We start from the raw sequence: 20,141 nt of genomic DNA, 5'->3' as shown, positions 1-20,141 counted from the left end.
TAAATGTATCCAGTGTTTTTTTTTTTCCCCTTTTCGCAGAGAATGAGTGCAGGAACTCAACCATGAGCAGTGGTGGAACACATCGAATGGTGGTTCTGGCCAAAGAGTGGGAGGCTCTTAAAGGAGAAGTTTGGGTTTGCCTTTTTTTCCCTAATCATACTTACCTAGGTGGATGCAGCATCTGTCCCCCCGTGTCTCTGCACTGAGACCCGAGCCATCGAACATCCATTCTCACAGATCCCCGAGAGGAGAGCTGCTGCCTGTCAATCAGCAGCTCTCCTGCTCTGATCCTCCATGCTCACTGGAGCGCTGAGCTGTGGAGGGGGCGGAGACTGGCTGTCTCTGTGTCTCAGCGGCTCGTTGAGAGGCTGAGACTGCCATCAGTCCTGGACTGAACTTGGTGACATCAGCAGAGAGCGGACTTCAGACCGCTCTCTCCTAAAAATGGGTCACAAAAGTGCAAAACAAAATTGCACTCCTGTGACCCTTAGGAGAAGCCCAGTCAAACGAGCTCAGTCTGGACTTCTCCTTTAACCACTTTAGCCCTGGAAGATTTGGCTACTTAATGACCAGGCCAGTTTTTGCGATTCAGCAGTGAGTCGCTTTAACTGACAATTGCGCGGTTGTGCGACATTGCGCCCAAACAAAATTGACGCCCTTTTTCCCCGACAAATAGAGCTTTCTTTTGGTGGTATTTGATCACCTCTGCGGTTTTTATTTTTTGCGCTATAAACAAAAAAAGAGCGACAATTTTGGAAAAAAAAAAACACAATATTTTCTACTTTTTGCTATAAAAAAATTACCCTTTTTTTTTTTTTTTTTTTAAAAGCTAATTTTTTCTCAGTTTAGGCTGATATGTATTCTTCTACATATTTTTGGTACAAAAAAAAAAAAAAAATCGCAATAAGCGTATATTGATTGGTTTGCGCAAAAGTTATAGCGTCTACACAATAGGGGATAGATTTATGGCATTTTTATTATTTTTTTTACTAGTAATGGCGGCGACCTGCGATTTTTAACAGGACTGTGAAATTATGGCGGACACATTTTTGGGACCATTGGCATTTGTACAGCGATCAGTGCTATAAAAATGCACTGATTACTGTAAAAATGTCACTGGCAGGGAAGGGGTTAACACTAGGGGGCAATCAAGGGGTTAACTGTGTTCCTTGTGTGTGTTTCTAACTGTGGGGGGAGGGGACTGACTAGAGGAGATGACAGATCGTGGTTCTTAGCTATTAGGAACTCACAATCTGTCACTCCTCACAGAACAGAACAGGGATTTGTGTGTTTACACACACGTCCCTCTTCTACCACACGTGCCCGCGATCACTCGTGGCCGACCGTTATTGCGACAGTCAGCCACGAGCATCGGCACCCCCGCAATACCTGCTATCCCAATCCTGCGAGCCGACGTATAGCCACGACGGCTCGTAGGATCGTGCCAACCTGCTGCAGTATAATGATGGCGGCTGGATCGGCAAGCGGTTAAAGGGGCAATAAATACCAAGAGTGCGTTATGTGCAGGTTTCATACCGTGTGCAGTTTTAGGAGTGCGATACATACAGAGCGCAGGGTTGAGGCAGGCGCGACAAAAGCTTCCTCCATCTCACCTTTCCTGCCCAGCTCTAGTACCTCCCGGCAGTGTAGATTCCTCCGCCTCCTTCTTTCACTGGCAGAGAGATCGTTGGTGGGTATCACAGTGTAGCTTACCATGTGATGCCCCATCCCACACTGCACCTGCACCTCCCTTGTCCCAATCATGAGTGCAGGGCAGGCGGGAAGGGATCTGTGAGAGCTGCCAAGAGGAATGCTGCCCTTGTAACCACAGAAGTGATAGCAGTGACCGGGGAGTGGAGGGTGGAAGCTGAAGGTGGAGGAACAGAGTTCCACCATGTTCTGGCTGAAAAAAGCCCTGGGTGGGATGGCCACATGAAATGGCTTGGGGGGGCCATATTCAGTCCGCGGGCCTTGTGTTTGACACTTGTGCTTTAGGTTAACGCTGTCAGTGTTGAATAGGATTTGTTAAATGTATACAGCTTACATACTTGGTTGTGAGCGCTGAACTTATTCTCTCTGGAGAAGAGACGCTTGAGAGGGGATATGATTTCAATGTACCAATACCGTACTGGTGACCCCACAATAGGGAGAAAACTTTTTCGCGGAATGGGGTTTAACAAGACTCGTGGCCACTCATTAAAATTATGAGAAAAGAGATTTAACCTTAAACTACGTAGAGGGTTCTTTACTGTAAGAGCGGCAAGGATGAGACCACCGCCTTCCACAGGCGGTGGTCTCAGCTTTGGGCATCGATAGTTTCAAGAAACTATTAGATAAGCACCTGAACGAGCACAACATACAGGGATATACAATGTAATACTGACACATAATCACACATAGGTTGGACTTGATGGACTTGTGTCTTTTTTCAACCTCACCTACTATGTAACTATGTAACTATACTCTCCCCCAAAAGGCCTGAACAGTCATCAACTCTCTCTTGCAACCTGTCCCACTGGAGAGAGGCACTAGACAAGGCTGTACAATTTATGCCAATAGTTGGCGGGTCAATTAACCAGTTACCCCCGGGAGTGAGTATGTTCTCCCTCTATATATATAAAAGGAAGCAGCATTTATCCATCAATACAAGCCCCTTATTTAGTTCTGGTCCTGTAATTCCCCTTGTGTTGTGTTTTCTGCACCCCCACCTGCTGGTGCCTCACTTCCATGGTGACCCGGGGGTCCCTCTGCTTGGCCTTCCTCTCCCCCTCCTCACTCCGGAGGTTCTCAAGTATCCCGGAATCCACCACTTCTTTCTGGAGAAGCTTCTGCAAGAAGTCCTGGGTGTTGGTGTCCTCTGTCTCATGTTCCAGATACTGATAGAGATCTGCAGGAAGACAAGTAAAAAAAAAAGTAAGAGCAGAAGTGACATTTAGGGGTCCGTGTTTAAAAAAAAAATAAAAAAAAAAAAAAAAAAAAAGTGTATGGCCTTAGGCGTGGCGATACCCTTGCTTAAAAGGGAAAAAAAAAAAAAGCTGGGAAGAGAGTCCATTCGTGTGCCCTGACAAAGTTATGTGATTGGCCACTCATTTAATTAATAGTTCTCTCTGCAGCAGTAAACAGAGAGGAGATTGAGGACTTCACACCTTTCATTATATGAATGGGCCACAAAATTCAGCCAGTGGTGTATAGCTAAGAGCAGATCGGGATATCCTCTCTCCCTTACTAATGATCCTTTAGTCACTATCATAGCTCCCAACTGTCCCGGATTTCGAGGGACTGTCCCTGATTTGGAGCAATGTCCCTCTGTCCCTCTTTCCTCCTCATTCGTCCCTCATTTTGGTCTGATCCATATAGTTGTATATAAAATGCACTTTTTATCTATCAAAGAGTATTTCCCAGCACTAAACCTTTCATCTGATTTCTAAATTGCTGCATTTGTAAATTCCATAAGCCAATATAAAGGAATAATAGTGGTAAAAAAAGCACTTGTGGGTTTAACCATTCTTGTTTTTTTTTTACAATTCTCCTTTAAGGAGGTGTGGCAAGGGGGTGTGTCCTATGCCTGCATGCTTTTGCTGATAGGTGTCCCTCATTCCCATCTCAAAAAGTTGGGAGGTGTGGTCACTATTGTATTGGACTTTTCTTTTTGACACACTTGGAGTCAGTGATATATATATTTGTTTCATTGAATATATTTTTTTTTAATTGAATACTATATATACTTTTATACTGAGCTATACAGCGCAGTGAAGAAGTATTAGCCCCCCCCCCCCTCCTGATTTATTTAAATTTTTATTTGTTATATTTACCATACTTAAAGCAGAACTTCAGTCATCGATGTTTCGGTTTCGGTTTTCGGGATCAAGGAAGATTTATTTTCGGTATTGGTTTCGGCACCAAAAAACCCATTCGGTGCATCCCTAATTTTTTCATTTTTCCATCTATTAAATCTTCTTCTCTCGTTGTTGTTGTTTTAACTTTGGATAGTAAAACATTTTTTTTTTCTTTTTAAATCCCTTACACAGCACTTCCTGTTTCTTGTCTGGTCATTAGTCTAGGCTTATGACATCATACACAGCGCTCTCTCTCTCTCACTCTTATGAGAGTTTGCCAGGAAGGGAGGGGGGAATGAGTCATAAGAGGGCCAATGAGAGCTGCAGAGCTGGAGGTGTGCCTCTGTGTGTCTGTGCAAATCCAGGAAGTGAACAGGCAGCAGCTTCAGCTGCCCTCAGTTAAAATGGCTGCAGCCAGACTAAGTGGAGGGAGGTTTCTGCAGCATATTTGGCAGAATCACAGTATACATAGCTCCCAACTGTCCCTGATTTGGAGGGACTGTCCCTGATTTGGAGCAATGTCCCTCTGTCCCTCATTCCTCCTCATTTGTCCCTCATTTTGGTCTGATCTATATAGTTGTATATAAAATGCACTTTTTATCTTTCAAAAAGTGTTTCCCAGTGCTAAACCTTTCATCCAATTTCTAAATGGCTGCATTTGTCAATTTTAAAAGCCAATATGAAGAAATATTAGTGGTAAAAAAAAAAAGCACTTGAGGATTTAAATAACATTTTTTTGATTATGACCCCTTTAAGGGGCGTGGCAGGGGGCGTGTCCTATGCCTACATACATTTGCTAGTAGGTGTTCCTCATTCCCATCTCAAAATGTTGGGAGGTATGCAGTATATATAAAATAATATGCAAAGTGGTTGGAGGGAAGCTTCAGAATGGCAAAGATGTTTTTATTACAAATTATGTGAGCAGACTGCAGTTCCTCTTTAAATGCTTCAGATCAAACAAAATGTTAATATTACACAAAGATAACCCGAGTAAATACAAAACGCAGTTTTTAAAACGATGATTTCATTTATTAAGGAAAAAAAAGCTGTTCAAACCTGCCTGGCCCTATGTGAAAAAGTAATTGCCCCCTAAACCTAATAACTGGTTGGCTGTTTAACCACTTCCGAACCGTCGCACGCCGATATACATCCTTACTTTGAAGAGGGATGACGTTGTTATGGCAGCAGCTAGCTGCCATAACCCCGGTATCCTCTTGTTCGGCCGGCGGTCCGGATTCCGATAATAGTGGTCTCTGTGGCGGATTCGCGGCGAGATCACTTTTATCAGCGGCACATTTTCTTTCACAATATAAAAAAAATTGGGCTAACTTGGTCTTATTTTTTTAATTCAAAAAAGTGTATTTTTTCCCAAAAAAGTGCGCTTGTAAGACCGCTGCGCAAATACGGTGTGACAGAAAGTATTGCAACGACCGTCATTTTATTCTCTAGGGTGTTAGGAAAAAAATGTATAATGTTTGGGGGTTTTAAGTCATTTTCTAGCAAAAAAAGAAAAATGTTTTTAACTTGTAAACAACAAATCTCAAAAAGAGGCTCGGTCCTTAAGTGGTTATGATCATGCCACAGCATCTCAGGGGGACTTAAGTCCGGACTTTGACTAGGCCACTCCAAACCCTTCATTTTATTTTTTTAGAGCCGTTCAGAGGTGGACTTGTTGGTGTGTTTAGGATCATTGTCCTGCTGCAGAACCCAAGTGCTCTTGAGTTTGAGGTCAGGAACTGATGGCCAGACATTCTCCTTTAGGATTGGTAGAGCGCAGAATTCATGGATCTATCAATGATGGCAAGTCGCCCAGACCATCACACTACCACCACCACGTGTGACTGTTGGTGTGATGTTCTTGTTATGAAATGCTGTGTTAGTTTTACGCCAGATGTAATGGGATGCACACCTTCCAAAAAGTTTGACTTTTGTCCCATCAGTATTTTCAGTATTTTCCCAAAAGTCTACGGGAATATCCAGATATTTTTGGCAAATGTGAGACTATCCTTTGTGTTCTTTTTGGTCAGCAGTGACTTTGGCCTTGGAGCTCTTGCCTTGAGGCAAGTGAGGCCTGCAGTTCTTTAGATGTTGTTCTGGATTGTTCTATGACCTCCTGGATGAGTCGTCGTTGTGCTCTTGGAGTGGTTTTGGTAGGCCGGCCATTCCTGGGAAGGTTCATCATTGTTCCAAGTTTTCTCCATTTGCGGATAATGGCTCTCACCGTGGTTTGGCCTTGGAGCTCTCCCATGGACGACATTTTTGCCCAGTCTCTTTCTTATTGTTGAATCATGAACACTGATCTTACCTGAGGCAAGTGAGGCCTGCAGTTCTTTAGATGTTGTTCTGGGTTCTTTTATGACCTCCTGGATGAGTCGTCATGGTGCTCTCGGAGTGGTTTTGGTCGGCCGGCCACTCCTGGGAAGGTTCACCATTGTTCCACGTTTTCTCCATTTGTGGATAATGGCTCCCACCGTGGTTTGCTAGAATCCCAAAGCCTTAGAAATGGCTTTGTAACCCTTTCCAGGCTAATATATGTCAATTACTTTATAAATAAATGCAGCGCTGAGTGAAATGAAAACAATGGGGTGGTCTAGCACTCCTTGCATATATATATTGTGTGTAACAACAAATAATTCCACGTGGTGATGGTTAAACACCACAACAGATAAAGTGAACAAACATACTCCAGTTATTGGAGGCAGTGTCCATAGTAAAAGTTCATCAACATAAACAGTGAGATATTTCTAGTGGTAAGAGGAAGAAACATATGTGGGTGATGTTCAAAATCAAATGAATGGTCTTCATGTACTCAGGATCCACACGTAAATGGAAGGGGTAAATACGCTTACCAGACAGGGTGGACACACTCACCATACGGCGGAGTGTCATTCAGGCTTATGGATCAACCGATCCTACGGGTGCTTGCTGGGAGGTGATGGTAATAGGTTCCAAAGGTCCCATCTAGGGCAACCGTGGGTAGAAATGGTACTTTGATCTCCAACGGATGGATGGATTCCCCTTCACAGCGAGCAGGCAGCTTTCACCACACCAGATATGGGTTCATAAGGAGAAAGAAAAAGGTCTCCACACAGTGCGTGAATCTCGGCTCTCACCGTCTTACAAGCGCACTTTTTTGGGAAAAAATATACTTTTTTGAATAAAAAAAAATAAGACAACAGTAAAAGTTAGCCCAATTTTTTTTTACATTGTGAAAGATAATGTTACGCCGAGTAAATTGATACTCAACATGTCACGCTTCAAAATTGCGCCCCGCTCGTGGAATGGCGACAAACTTTTACCCTTAAAAATCTCTATACAAAATAGAATACAATTATATACAGAACTTACAAATTTCCATTACATAGGTGACGTTTAAAAAATTCTACAGGTTGCATGTTTCGAGTTACAGAGGAGGTCTAGGGCTAGAATTATTGCTCTCGCTCTACCGATCGCGGCGATACCTCACATGTGTGGTTTGAACACCGTTTTCATATGTGGGTGCTACTCACATATGCGTTCACTTCTGCACGCGAGCTCGGCGGGACGGGGCGCGTTTAAAAAATTTTACCATTTTTTCTTATTTATTTTACCTTTTATTTTTTATTTTTACACTGTTCTTTTAAAAAAATGTAAACATCCCTTGTAATAGAAAAAAAGCATGACAGGACCTCTTAAATATGAGATCCGGGGTCAAAAAGACCTCACATCTCATATTTACACCAAAATGCAAAAATAAATAAATAAATAAATTTTGTCATTTGAAAAAAAAAATGGCCCTTTAAGAGGTATGGGCAGTAGTGACGTTTTGACGTCACTTCCGCCCTGCAATGGTATGGAGACGGGTGGGGGCCATCTTCCCCTCACTTCCCACGCCGATAAAAGTGATCTTGCGGGGAATCCGCCGCAGAGACCGCTATTATCGGAAACCGGACCGCCCGCTGAAGAAGAGGATACCGGGGTTATGGCAGCTAGCTATCCCTCTTTAAACAGCTGACGTATATCGGCGTGCGGCGGTCTGGAAGTGGTTAATTGTAATGTGCCTATGTACACAGGCAAGTAAACAAGAGGCGAGTATTCTTCAGTAAAAAAAAAAACAAAAAAAAAAAACAACGCATTTTTGGTCAGTAATTTCCCTCATATGCGCGATTGCGCACAAATGTGTGTAACATATTGTGCAGAACAAAAATGCGAGAGTATGTTTTTCGCGCTCGTGCGCAAATTTGCGCGAAAATTGTGCGAAAGCATATGCGCTTCTTTGAGCTCCTTTAATTGCAGTGTGCATGAGCTCTTAGGTGGTGCAGCTGTTGGCATTGGTCTGAGCGCATGTTTTTTTTTAATTTGTTTTCCACTAATCAACAAATGCCAGGAGAAGTGTGCAACCTGCCAGCTCCCTATTTTACCTGACATAGAATACTATCTTATTGTTTCTTTCTTTTTATCTTCATTTATTTTATTTTTTTTATTAAAATAATAAAAACCTCTTTAAGCAAATTACTGTGCTTGTAAACATGTTTGAATTTTGTATACATTATACTTTTATTAGGCATTATTAGATTGTAAGCTCTTCTGAGCAGGGCCTCTTAATCCTCTTGTATTTTATTGTATTATAACTGTATTGTCTCCCTTTTATATTGTAAAGCGCTGCGTAAACCATTGGAGCTATATAAATCCTGTATAATAATAAAATAATAATATTTCTGCAGCCTACAGGGGGTCTTCCCACCCCTGCTTCCCCTTATCTTGACAGCTGGAGAAGCCCCCCCCCCCAGTAATCTTACCATCAAACCTGTTGTATTTGATGAACTCTGGAGCGGGGGGTTTTGCGGGCTCTGCGGGGGTGTTACTTGGCTCTTCATCTTCTTCATTGGCTAGTTCCAGCCTCAGCTTATTGCCCAGCCACTCGCTCAGCAGCTCCTGGGCTGGAGGGAGAGAATCTGGATTAATGACCCGATTACACATCACAGGGATACAGTCTAAGATACTGAGAGAATGTTAAAGCTGAACTACAGATAAATATACAGATGAAATACATCTAAGGGAGCTGTTTTACATAAGGACTGGATGGACAGAAAGTCAAATCCTTCCAGAGAATTACACAGCTCCGCTACACCGCACAGCCCTGTCTGGAAAGGCAGGAGACCTGATTTTTCTCTGCTGCAGATAAAGCGGAGTTCCAGTCATTAATTTTTTTTTACATTAATCAGCGGCATTAAATCTAAATAGCAACCTTTGGAAAAAAAATTTTTTTTTTTACTCACCTTTTCAGGTCTGTTGCTAGGGGGTCCCTCGTAATCTGCCTCTTCCTCTCCAAGGCGCCTGACGTCATTTCCCTTGGCGCCCGTGCTCGCTAATGCTCCTGGGAGAGGTCTATCATCATTTCCCAGGAGTCGCTGGGCAGCGCCAAGGGGCTTCGCTGCCATCACAACGGGGGCGGGCACTTCCGGCGAAGACGCCTGCTTGTGATCACAATGTCTGAAGTGTACGGCACTGCGTCGTAGATGCGGCGCATGCGCGAGAACGGGCGGTGCATGCTGGTCGCTCAGCTACACCAGAGCCCAGAAGATAGAGCTTGTGGGCTTCACATGCCCACAAGCACTTTGGAAACTGCTTTCAAACAGGAATATAAGTTATATTCCTATATGAAATCGGCAATCGAGTGCAGATTAATCAAACAAACACGAGTTATCTAAATAAACCTTCTAAAAAAAAAAAAAAAAAGATATGCATCCTACAAAAAAAAAAAAAAAAAAAATTTCAACAGTGGGAACTCCGCTTTAAGTAACACTTACAGGTCTCCCCCCCCCAGTCTGTGACTGGACAGTCAAAGGAGAAGCAGCTGACTGATGAGCTCATCTCCCTGTCAAATCTGGGTACTTAACCACTTCAATCCCGGGCACTTTCCCCCCCTTCCTGCCCAGGCCAATTTTCAGCTTTCAGAGCTGTCGCTTTTTAAATGACAATTGTGCGGTCATACAACACTGTACCCAAACAGAATTTTTTATCATTTTGTTCCCACAAATAGAGCTTTCTTTTTGTGGTATTTGATCACCTCTGCGGTTTGCTAAACAAGTAAAAAAAGACTGAAAATTTGAAAAAAATAAAAACATTTCTTTGTTTCTGTTAGAAAATGTTCTCCTTCACTGACAGGCACTGATAAGGCGACACTGATAGGTGGCACTGATAGGCAGCACTGATGGGCACTCATAGGTGGTACTGATGGGCACTGATAGGCGACACTGATGGGTACTTATGGGTGGTACTGATGGGCCCTGATAGGCGGCACTGATAGGTGGCACTGATGGGCATCACTGATAAGGAGGCACTGGCAGTCATTAGTAATGGGCACTGATTCTCATCATTTGTGGACATGGATTGGCAGATTGGCATCCCTGGTGGCCATCAGTGGTGGGCATCCCTGGTGGTATCCCTGGTGGTCCTATGTGGGCATCCTGGGGGGGGGGGGCTCCACTAATAAGCAATCAGCACAGACCTCCCCATCAGGAGAGCAGCCGATCGGTTCTCCTCTAGTCACATCTGTCAGACACAATGGAGGAAAAGCCAATACACGGCTCTTCCTGTTTACAACGTGATCAGATGTGATTGGACACAGCTGATCACGTGGTAAAGAGCGTCAGTCAGAGGCTCTTTACCGAGATCGGTGTTGCGGTGTGTCAGACTGACACACCGCATCACCGAACACTGCGGGAGCGCGCCGGCTTATCCTGAAAGATGTCATATGAAGCCCGGTCAGGATAACGGAACCGCCGCCCGGCCATCATTTTGCTATAGGCCGGGCGGGAAGTGGTTAAAGTGCATGCATAAATACGCACCCACAAGTGTACTGCAAGTGCAGTTGCTCTAGATCTCAGGAGGGCATGCAAGGAAAACAAAAAGCTGCATTTTTTGCTTGCATATGATTGGATGATAGAAATCAGCAGTGCTTCCCTTCGCTTCAGAGCTTCCCTTCTAGTGCACAGTGTATTAGTAAATCAACCTCTATGTCTCTACACCAGTGCTTCTTAACCTTTTTTTCAACCAAGGCACCCTCTAAATTTATTTACAGTCTTGAGGCGCCCCATTCTAAAATGTAAAATATATTTTAAAAGTATTACATAATGCAACAAAATCTACACATGTAGGACACCCAACGTTAGAGGTGATTTATTCTTCCACATCCAACTTTTTGCACGTGGGTACTGACTAGTATTCCAATGTTTCTCTTCTCCCTCAGCTAATGTGACCCCCAACACTGATGGAGAGGGGCAGGGGAAGAGAGTCGTTGGTTGTTAGGATGTCCAAAGCTAGAAGGTTGTAATGGTGCACAATGAAAACCTGTGGCTTTGTGTAACTAAAAGGTGGTCTTCATTCATCTGCTGGTTTGTATACAATTTTGGGGCAATTTTTAGGCACTTTGCCAAGGCACCCCTGAAGAAGTCTCAAGGCACCCCTGAAGAAACCTCAAGGCACCCCTGAAGAAGTCTCAAGGCACCCCTGAAGAAGTCTCAAGGCACCCCTGAAAAAGTCTCAAGGCACCCCTGAAAAAGTCTCAAGGCACCCCTGAAGAAGTCTCAAGGCACCCCTGAAGAAGTCTCAAGGCACCCCTGAAGAAGTCTCAAGGCACCCCTGAAGAAGTCTCAAGGCACCCCTGAAGAAGTCTCAAGGCACCCCTGAAGAAACCTCAAGGCACCCCTGAAGAAATCTCAAGGCACCCTGGTTGAAAAAGGCTGCTCTACTCCACCTCTGGACTACTGAACTTCATCATACTACTAAAACCAGTGCCCACGTCTTCCAAACAAAACACTTCTCCCAGCAAGCACTGCCACCACAGACCCAGTACTATATTTTAGTGGGCATGGAAGGGTAAGGACATAGTCCGTGGTAAACAATAGGGCAAAAGTTGGGATTGATGTAAGAACCCTTTTCCCTTCTGCCTTGCTGTGGTTACCATTGTGACTGCTGCGACCCTTCCTATTGGTTGATTAGTGCGTTAGTTATTTTTTATAAGGTCAATGGCCACAAATCCTTCTTTGAGTACAGAGTATGCTGCAGATCTCATAGACTTGTCTTCATCCTGATGTCTATGCTCCTTCCCCATTCAGTTCAATAGGGTTATAGAACACCCATTCCTGTAGAACAGTTATCCTTTAACCGCTTAGCGACCGCCCACCATAGGTATACTACCTAAGGGTGGCCGCTCTGCGCCAGATCACGTACCTGATACGTGATCTGATACTTCCAGGTCTGGGGTACGCTGCCGGCGACCCGCTCCCGCTGTGATTGGACACAGCGGGAGCCAATCAATGGGTTCCAGCGGACGCAAGGTCTGCCGGGACCCGCCGATGATCTTTCTGGAGAAAGGCAGAATGGCGGTCTGCCTATGTAAACAAGGCAGATCACCGTTCTGCTTTAGGGGAATGTGTTGATCCTGTGTTTCTGCTTAGCAGGAACACAGACCTTTACATTCCTCCAGTGAAAGCACCCCCCCACAGTCAGTAATCACTCCCAGGAAACACATTTAACTCTTTGATCGCCCCTGATGTTAACCCCTTCCCTGTCAGTGTCATTAGTACAGTGACAGTATATATTTTTTTGTATTAAGTCTTTATAGTAAAATTGTACTTGTGAAGGTAGTTTGTGTTTCCACCACTAGATGTCGCCGTCTCGTGGTCCCATTCCGCGTCCTAATTTTCTCCAGTTTAAATTACTGACGTAGTCCTTGTGCTCAATAAATCGCTTTTTTAGCGATACTTTTATGTTTATTATTTGGTACTTTCATTAATAACCACTCTTTTCAATGCCTGGAGGTTTACTGTGCTCTTCCTGTTTCCAGAATTAGTGCATTTTGGGCGTGTGGAGTGCATTTGATTTCCGGTTTTGCAGCCAGTCTGCTCTCTATAAATACACCGCTTCACACATCCTAGACCACGCCCCTGATGACGCATCTTTATGTCGAAACGTCGGACGGAGCTGAGGACGTGTGACGCGGGAAGCTTATTGGAGACACGGCGGCCATCTTTTGGGTTGGAAACACTTATGTTTCTATATGTCTGGCAGTCATTTTAAATACATGTGAGTGTACCAGCTCTTCTTTTAAACAATAAATCTTTTTATTGGATGTCTGCGCAATGAGCTTTTATTATTTTCCATATTCATATGTGGATGCTGGAGCTGTCTGGGGAAATATAAGTGATTTGTTCATCGAGAGAATGTTAGGCTGTTTTGTCATCTGAGGTTATCGATCGTTGCAGAGGGATCGTTGGGGCCATCTATCCATGCTTACTCTGTGCCCAGTGCCGCCCATCAGTGAACATCAGTGCCGCCCATCAGTGTCACCTCATCAGTTACACCTCATCAGTGACACCTATCAGTGCCCATCAGTGACGCCTCATCAGTGACGCCTCATCAGTGACGCCTCATCAGTGGCGCCTCATCAGTGGCGCCTCATCAGGGCCGCCTCATCAGTGACGCCCATCAGGGCCGCCTCATCAGTGACGCCCATCAGGGCCGCCCATCAGTGTCACCTCATCAGTGACACCTATCAGTGCCCATCAGTGACGCCTCATCAGTGCCGCCTCATCAGTGACGCCTCATCAGTGACGCCTCATCAGTGACGCCTCATCAGTGCCGCCTCATCAGTGACGCCTCATCAGGGCCGCCTCATCAGCGCACATTGGTGAAGGAGAAAAAAAATATTTTTTTTACAAAATTTTCTGACAGAAATTAGTTTTTTTTTTAGCAAAAAATAAAAAACCCAGCAGTGATTAAATACCATTAAAAGAAAGCTCTATTTGTGTGAAGAAAATTATAAAAATTTCATATGAGTACAGTGTAGCATGACCGCGGCGCAATTGTCATTCAAAATGCGACAGCGCTGAAAACTGAAAATTGGTCTGGGCAGGAAGGGGGTGAAAGTGCCCGGTATTGAAGTGGTTAAAGTATAGGGAAAACTTTTTTTTTTTTCCATTATGGATAGAGTAAGGGAGGGTTGTAACTCCTGTCAGATTTATTTTTTCCTTCACCAGAGTCCCCTTGTGGAGATTTCCCTTCACTTCCTGTCAAACAGGAAGTAAGAGGAAATCCCTGCAAATAAAGGGAATCCCTTGGGGACCCCCCAGGTCACCAGAACTAGTGTCCCTATTGGAAGATTTCCCCTCTATTACTTTTGTGGGGACAACTCAAAAAACAGAGGAGGGGAATCTCCTTAATTGGGGGCACAGACAGCAATAAAAACTGACAGGGTTCTAATTCCTCTCCACTCTATCGAACACAAAAAAAAAAAAGTTTGCCTTTATGTATTCCATAACCCCTTCAGATCCGAGCTATAGCCGAATGACGGCTATAGTGTGAACCTACTTTGCCGGGAGGCCATCAATAGACGTCCTCCCCTTTGCATACCCCCCGTGCGCCCCCTGCAGGGCACATGCGGCGTGTGCTATGATCACTGAGTCAATGGGACTCGGGTGATCACAGATAGAAGTAAGGGGCTGATCCCGGCCTCTTACCACGTGATCAGCTGTCAGCCAATGACAGCTGATCACGTGATGCAAACAGAAGATCAGTAATCGTTTTTTTTCCCCTCACACTGACAGCGCAAGGAGAAAAAAAAGCCGATCACCGGCTTCTGTGCAAGGGACATCGTTTCCGAAGAGGAAGATGCACAGCCATCTCATCTGTGCCCACCAGTGCCGCCTGCCAGTGCCCACAGTGCATAATCGTGCCACGAATCAGTGCCCACCAGTGCATAACAATGCCAGCAATCAGTGCCACCTATCAATGCCCACAAGTGCCACCTATCAATGCCCACCAGTGGTGGCAATCAGTGCCACCTAGCAGTGCTGCCTATCAGTGTCACCTACCAGTGCCGATCAGTGCCCATCATTACCACCCATCAGTGCCCATCACTGCCACCTATCAGTGCCCTTCAGTGCCGCCCATCAGAGCCACCCATCAGTGCCCATCACTGCCACCTATCAGTGCCCTTCAGTGCCGCCCATCAGAGCCACCCATCAGTGCCCACCAATGCCACCTATCAGTGCCACTTCATCAGTGCCGCCTTATCAGTGCAGCCAATCGGTACCCATCAGTGCTCATCCGTGCAGCCTGCGGGAGTGACGTCATTGCGGCTCCGACCAATCACAGCACTGGAGCCCGCGATACCCGGAAGTAACTCCGGGAGACATGTTGCTGGCCAAAGCAGTGTGCCGGGACCGATATGGGGGCTTCGATCTAAGGTAAGTATATCATAATGAGCTAGTATGCTATGCATACTAGCTCATTATGCTTTTGTCTTGCAGGGAATTTTTTTCCTCCGTGGGTTTACAACTACTTTTAATCGAGCGACAATTGTTGGATGTGGTTGTGATGTGTATAGCCAACATCATAAAAGACAAAGATTGTATTAGAGTTACTTCCTATGGCCCTATACCTTTACCAGCAGCTCTATAACCCGTATCCGGCTTACCTTCAGTGTAAGCATCATCGTGGTCGTGGAGCTGGTCGGTGGTTTCAAGATCCAGCGTGGGACGCGGGGCTCTCTGTGTGCGATGAGTTGGCTTTTTATTGGAGAACACTTCAGAAACGGCGAATTCCGAGGCCTCCTCCACCCTCTATACATACAAAAAAAGACAGAACACAGGAGAAGCAAGAATAGTGACTTTGTATTCACTGATTATTTGATTACAATGCAGCCAGATATCCACAAGGTGGCGCCAGCTGTCATGTTTCTAGTTGCTAATCTGTTGCTTCTTTTAAAGTATAAGAAGACTTTTATTATTAGTGTTATTCATTCAACAATGATAACTTCATAAAATCGCTTCTAAATATCTTTTCTTCAAATTATTCTAGAGGTCACATGACTGCCAATGGGCTTCCAAGCTGTTCTTCCCTTCCCGGCAGTGGGTGGGCTCCAATCACACGCTTACTTCCCTTACTAGACAAGCCAGCGATCAGCAACCCTGTGGGAGGAGTCAGCACGTTGGCCCCGCCCACAACGCCTGTGTCAGGCCTCTTTCACACGATACTACTGTTTGAGCATCTATTTTTTTTAAGCCTTTATTTTCTTTTAATGTATGTATTTGCGCGTATTTTCGTTGCATATGCGATTGCGCAATTTCATGCGTGAAAACGTATTCTCGCGTACACAATATGCTAATGAACATTTTGCGCAAACGCGCATGAGGCCTAAATTACTGACCAAAAATCCAGATTTTTCTATTTTTTTTTACGCTTGTTTACGCGCCTGTGTGCACAGACACATTACAAGTAATGGGCTGTATTTTAGCTCAGTAAAAAAAAAGCTGTACTGAGCTTTTTTAAGCTGCAGTGTGCAAGAGGCCTTATGGTGGAGTTGACGGTGGGCAGCTGTGGGGGGCATGAGCTTTGCTGGCTGCAGAGCTATCGGTCTGGACCTCTCTCGACCTCTGCAGAGAGACCACTGCTTCCTCAAATAGAGAAAGGGTTTTTCTTTACAGCATGCTGGCAGGGGACAGGATTTTCTACAGCACCCCCCCCCTCCCCCACCAAGCGGAATAAAACCACAAGGCACAGCTGTGGGCCACAATATAATCACTTACCATAGAAACATTTATTACATCTTCAATCTTTTTTTATTAAAGAGTTATTATTTACAGGAAAAAAATATATGATTAGGAACATGCATACATATATTCAGTAAGATAGAGTCTGCAGGACCCTTATGTATCATGTGACCACAGAACAGGGAGTACTATTGGATGAATTCTATAAAGTCAGCAGGCGAAGACCCGCCTTGGCTTAGTGGGCTGTTCAATAGGAATGAAAACAACAAATGACTGGTATTTGGGCCTATATATATACACACATACTGTACATATATACTAATTAAAGGTAAAGTCTTATATTGGAGTATACAGAAAGGTAAAGTCCTATGTTGGGAGTGTATAGAAAGGTAAAGTCCTACAATAGAGTATATAGAAAGGTAAAGCCTTATATTGGGAGTATATAGAAAGGTAAAGTATTATATTGGGAGTATATAGAAAGGTAAAGTATTATATTGGGAGTATATAGAAAGGTAAAGTCTTATATCAGGAGTATATAGAAAGGTAAAGCCTTATATTGGAGCATATAGGGAGGTAAAGCCTTATATTGGAGTATATAGAAAGGTAAAGTCCTACAATAGAGTATATAGAAAGGTAAAGTCTTATATTGGGAGTATATAGAAAGGTAAAGTCTTATATCAGGAGTATATAGGGAGGTAAAGTCCTATGTTGGAGTATACAGAAAGGTAAAGTCTTATATTGGAGCATGTAGAAAGCTATGACTAAGGCTATTGCCGAAACGCGTCAGTTTTATTGTTTTATTGTCACTCTGATGTACCAATAAATGACACTTCAAGGATTACCGTTTTGCCGCCTCTTCTTACTACTGGAGCATATAGAAAGACAAAGACTTATGTTGGAGTATATAGAAAGGTAAAGCCCTATATTGGAGTATATAGAAAGGTAAAGCCTTATATTGGAGTATATAGAAAGGTAAAGCCCTATATTGGAGTATATAGAAAGGTAAAGCCCTATATTGGAGTATATAGAAAGGTAAAGCCCTATATTGGAGTATATTAATGTTGATTTATGTTGTTGTTGTTCCTCTTGCGCTCGGTCTTACCTTTATCCAGTGCTCCACACTGTTGTGGTCGAAGGCCGACTGTAAATAGAGACGAGAAGAGTGATCAGGTGACAACGCTCATAAATATTTCTCATCTCTGACAACATTTCTGTAATGAGGCCTCCGTCTGTCTGTCTGTCTGTCTGTCTGTCTGTCTGTCTGTCTGTCTGGGTGGATCTGACCTCATGCTGGGACACCCCAACTTAATATATCACACACATCATTAAAGCAGAGATCCCCAAACTTTCTGGCACCAGGGACCGGTTTCATGGCAGCCAATTTTTCTACAGTGCCCCTTTACAGTGCAGTCCCCATTACATTACAGTGCACTCCCCTAGTAATCACAGCCCCCCCCCCTTTCCTCACCCCTACCTACCTTGTCACCATTGCCCATGTGTTGTCACTCCTACCAATGTTGTCACAATTGCCCATATGTTGTCACCCCTACGCATGCTGTCACCATTGCCCATGCTGTCACCCCTACCTACCTTGTCACCATTGCCCATGTGTTGTCACTCCTGCCTATGTTGTCACCATTGCCCATGTGTTGTCACTCCTACACATGTTGTCACCACTGCCCATTTGTTGTCACTCCTACCAATGTTGTAACCATTGCCCATGTGTTGTCACCCCTACTCATGTTGTCACCATTGCCCATGTGTTGTCACCCCCTACTCATGTTGTCACCATTGCCTATGTGTTGTCACCCCTACACATGTTGTCACCATTGCCCATGTGTTGTCACCCCCTACTCATGTTGTCACCATTGCCTGTGTGTTGTCACCCCTACACATGTTGTCACCATTGCCCATGTGTTGTCACCCCCTACTCATGTTGTCACCATTGCCTGTGTGTTGTCACCCCTACACATGTTGTCACATTTGCCCATGTGTTGTCACCCCTACTCATGTTGTCACCATTGCCCATGTGTTGTCACCCCTACCCACGTTGTCACCATTGCCCCTGTGTTGTCACCCCTACTCATGTTGTCACCATTGCCCATGTGTTGTCACCCCTACCCACGTTGTCACCATTGCCCCTGTGTTGTCACCCCTAATCATATTGTCACCATTGCCCAAGTGTTGTCACCCCTACTCATGTTGTCACCATTGCCCATGTGTCGTCACTCCTACCAATGTTATCACCATTGCCCATGTGTTGTCACCATTGCCCATGTGTTGTCACCATTGCCCATGTGTTGTCACCCCTACCAATGTTGTCACCATTGCCCATGTGTTGTCACTTCTACCAAAGTTGTCACAATTGTCCATGTGTTGTCACTCCTACCAATCTTGTCACCATTGCCCATGTGTTGTCACCCCTACTCATGTTGTCACCATTGCCCATGTGTTGTCACTTCTACCAAAGTTGTCACAATTGTCCATGTGTTGTCACTCCTACCAATCTTGTCACCATTGCCCATGTGTTGTCACCCCTACTCATGTTGTCACCATTGCCCATGTGTTGTCACCCCTACTCATGTTGTTACCATTGCCCATGTGTTGTCACCCCTACTCATGTTGTCACCATTGCCCATGTGTTGTCACCCCTACTTATGTTGTCACCATTGCCCATGTGTTGTCACCCCTACTTATGTTGTCACCATTGCCCATGCTGTCACCCCTACCTACCTTGTCACCATTGCCCATGTGTTGTCACCATTGCCCATGTTGTCACCATTGCCCATGTGTTGTCACCCCTACCAATGTTGTCACCATTGCCCGTGTTGTCACTTCTACCCAAGTTGTCACAATTGCCCATGTGTTGTCACCCCTACTCATGTTGTCACCATTGCCCATGTGTTGTCACCCCTACTTATGTTGTCGACATTGCCCATGCTGTCACCCCTACCTACCTTGTCACCATTGCCCATGTGTTGTCACCCCTACACATGTTGTCACCATTGCCCATGTGTTGTCACCCCTACCTACCTTGTCACCATTGCCCATGTGTTGTCACCATTGCCCATGTTGTCACCATTGCCCATGTGTTGTCACCCCTACACATGTTGTCACCATTGCCCATGTGTTGTCACCCCTACTACTCATGTTGTCACCATTGCCCATGCGTTGTCACCCCTACACATGTTGTCACCATTGCCCATGTGTTGTCACCCCTACACATGTTGTCACCATTGCCCATGCGTTGTCACCCCTACCCATGTTGTCACCATTGCCCATGTGTTGTCACCCCTACTCATGTTGTCACCATTGCCTGTGTGTTGTCACTTCTACCCAAGTTGTCACAATTGACCATGTGTTGTCACTCCTACCAATGTTGTCACCATTGCCCATGTTGTCACCTCTACCTACCTTGTCACCATTGCTCATGTGTTGTCACCCCTACCCATGTTGTCACCATTGCCCCTGTGTTGTCACCATTGCCCATGTATGTATACTCTCGCTCAGGCCCCCAGGTAGTACAATGCTCCTCTCTCACCCCCACTCCCCCCCAGGTATGCCCCCTCCTCCCCCCGGCCCTCACCTTGGTGCCCCCCGTCTTCTGCCTCCTCCAGCGGTAAAGCTCCGGCCGGGCGCCCCCAGCACCTGCCCTCATCTCCCCGGCTCCAGTCAGCATTCTCCCCTCCGCTCCGCTCCCTGCCAGAAACCGTTCCCGCTAAGACTCCTGGGATTGGTAGTTCTACAAGGAGACCTCCCCCTCCACTAA

At 45.1% G+C, this 20,141-nt stretch overlaps 1 protein-coding gene across 1 annotated transcript in view; it reads right to left on the bottom strand.

The window, feature by feature from the left end:
* The window catches only part of CCDC191 (coiled-coil domain containing 191), a 74,062-nt gene extending 53,958 nt beyond the window's left edge, over window positions 1-20,104 (bottom strand). The window contains exons 1-5 of the mRNA XM_073617401.1: window positions 19,959-20,104; window positions 17,475-17,513; window positions 15,298-15,442; window positions 8,615-8,755; window positions 2,709-2,887 (exon numbers count right to left, since the gene is read on the bottom strand). Coding sequence (XP_073473502.1) covers window positions 2,709-2,887; window positions 8,615-8,755; window positions 15,298-15,442; window positions 17,475-17,513; window positions 19,959-20,051 — 597 coding nt within the window. The 5' untranslated portion in view covers window positions 20,052-20,104. The remainder of the gene's footprint in view (window positions 1-2,708; window positions 2,888-8,614; window positions 8,756-15,297; window positions 15,443-17,474; window positions 17,514-19,958) is intronic.
* Between the last annotated feature and the right edge of the window lie 37 nt (window positions 20,105-20,141).

The sequence above is a fragment of the Aquarana catesbeiana genome, linkage group LG02 (genome assembly GCF_042186555.1).
Source record: "Aquarana catesbeiana isolate 2022-GZ linkage group LG02, ASM4218655v1, whole genome shotgun sequence".
Classification (NCBI taxonomy): domain Eukaryota; kingdom Metazoa; phylum Chordata; class Amphibia; order Anura; family Ranidae; genus Aquarana; species Aquarana catesbeiana.
The sequence above is the reverse complement of the archived record's forward strand: the minus strand, read 5'-3'. Positions and strand labels throughout refer to the sequence as shown.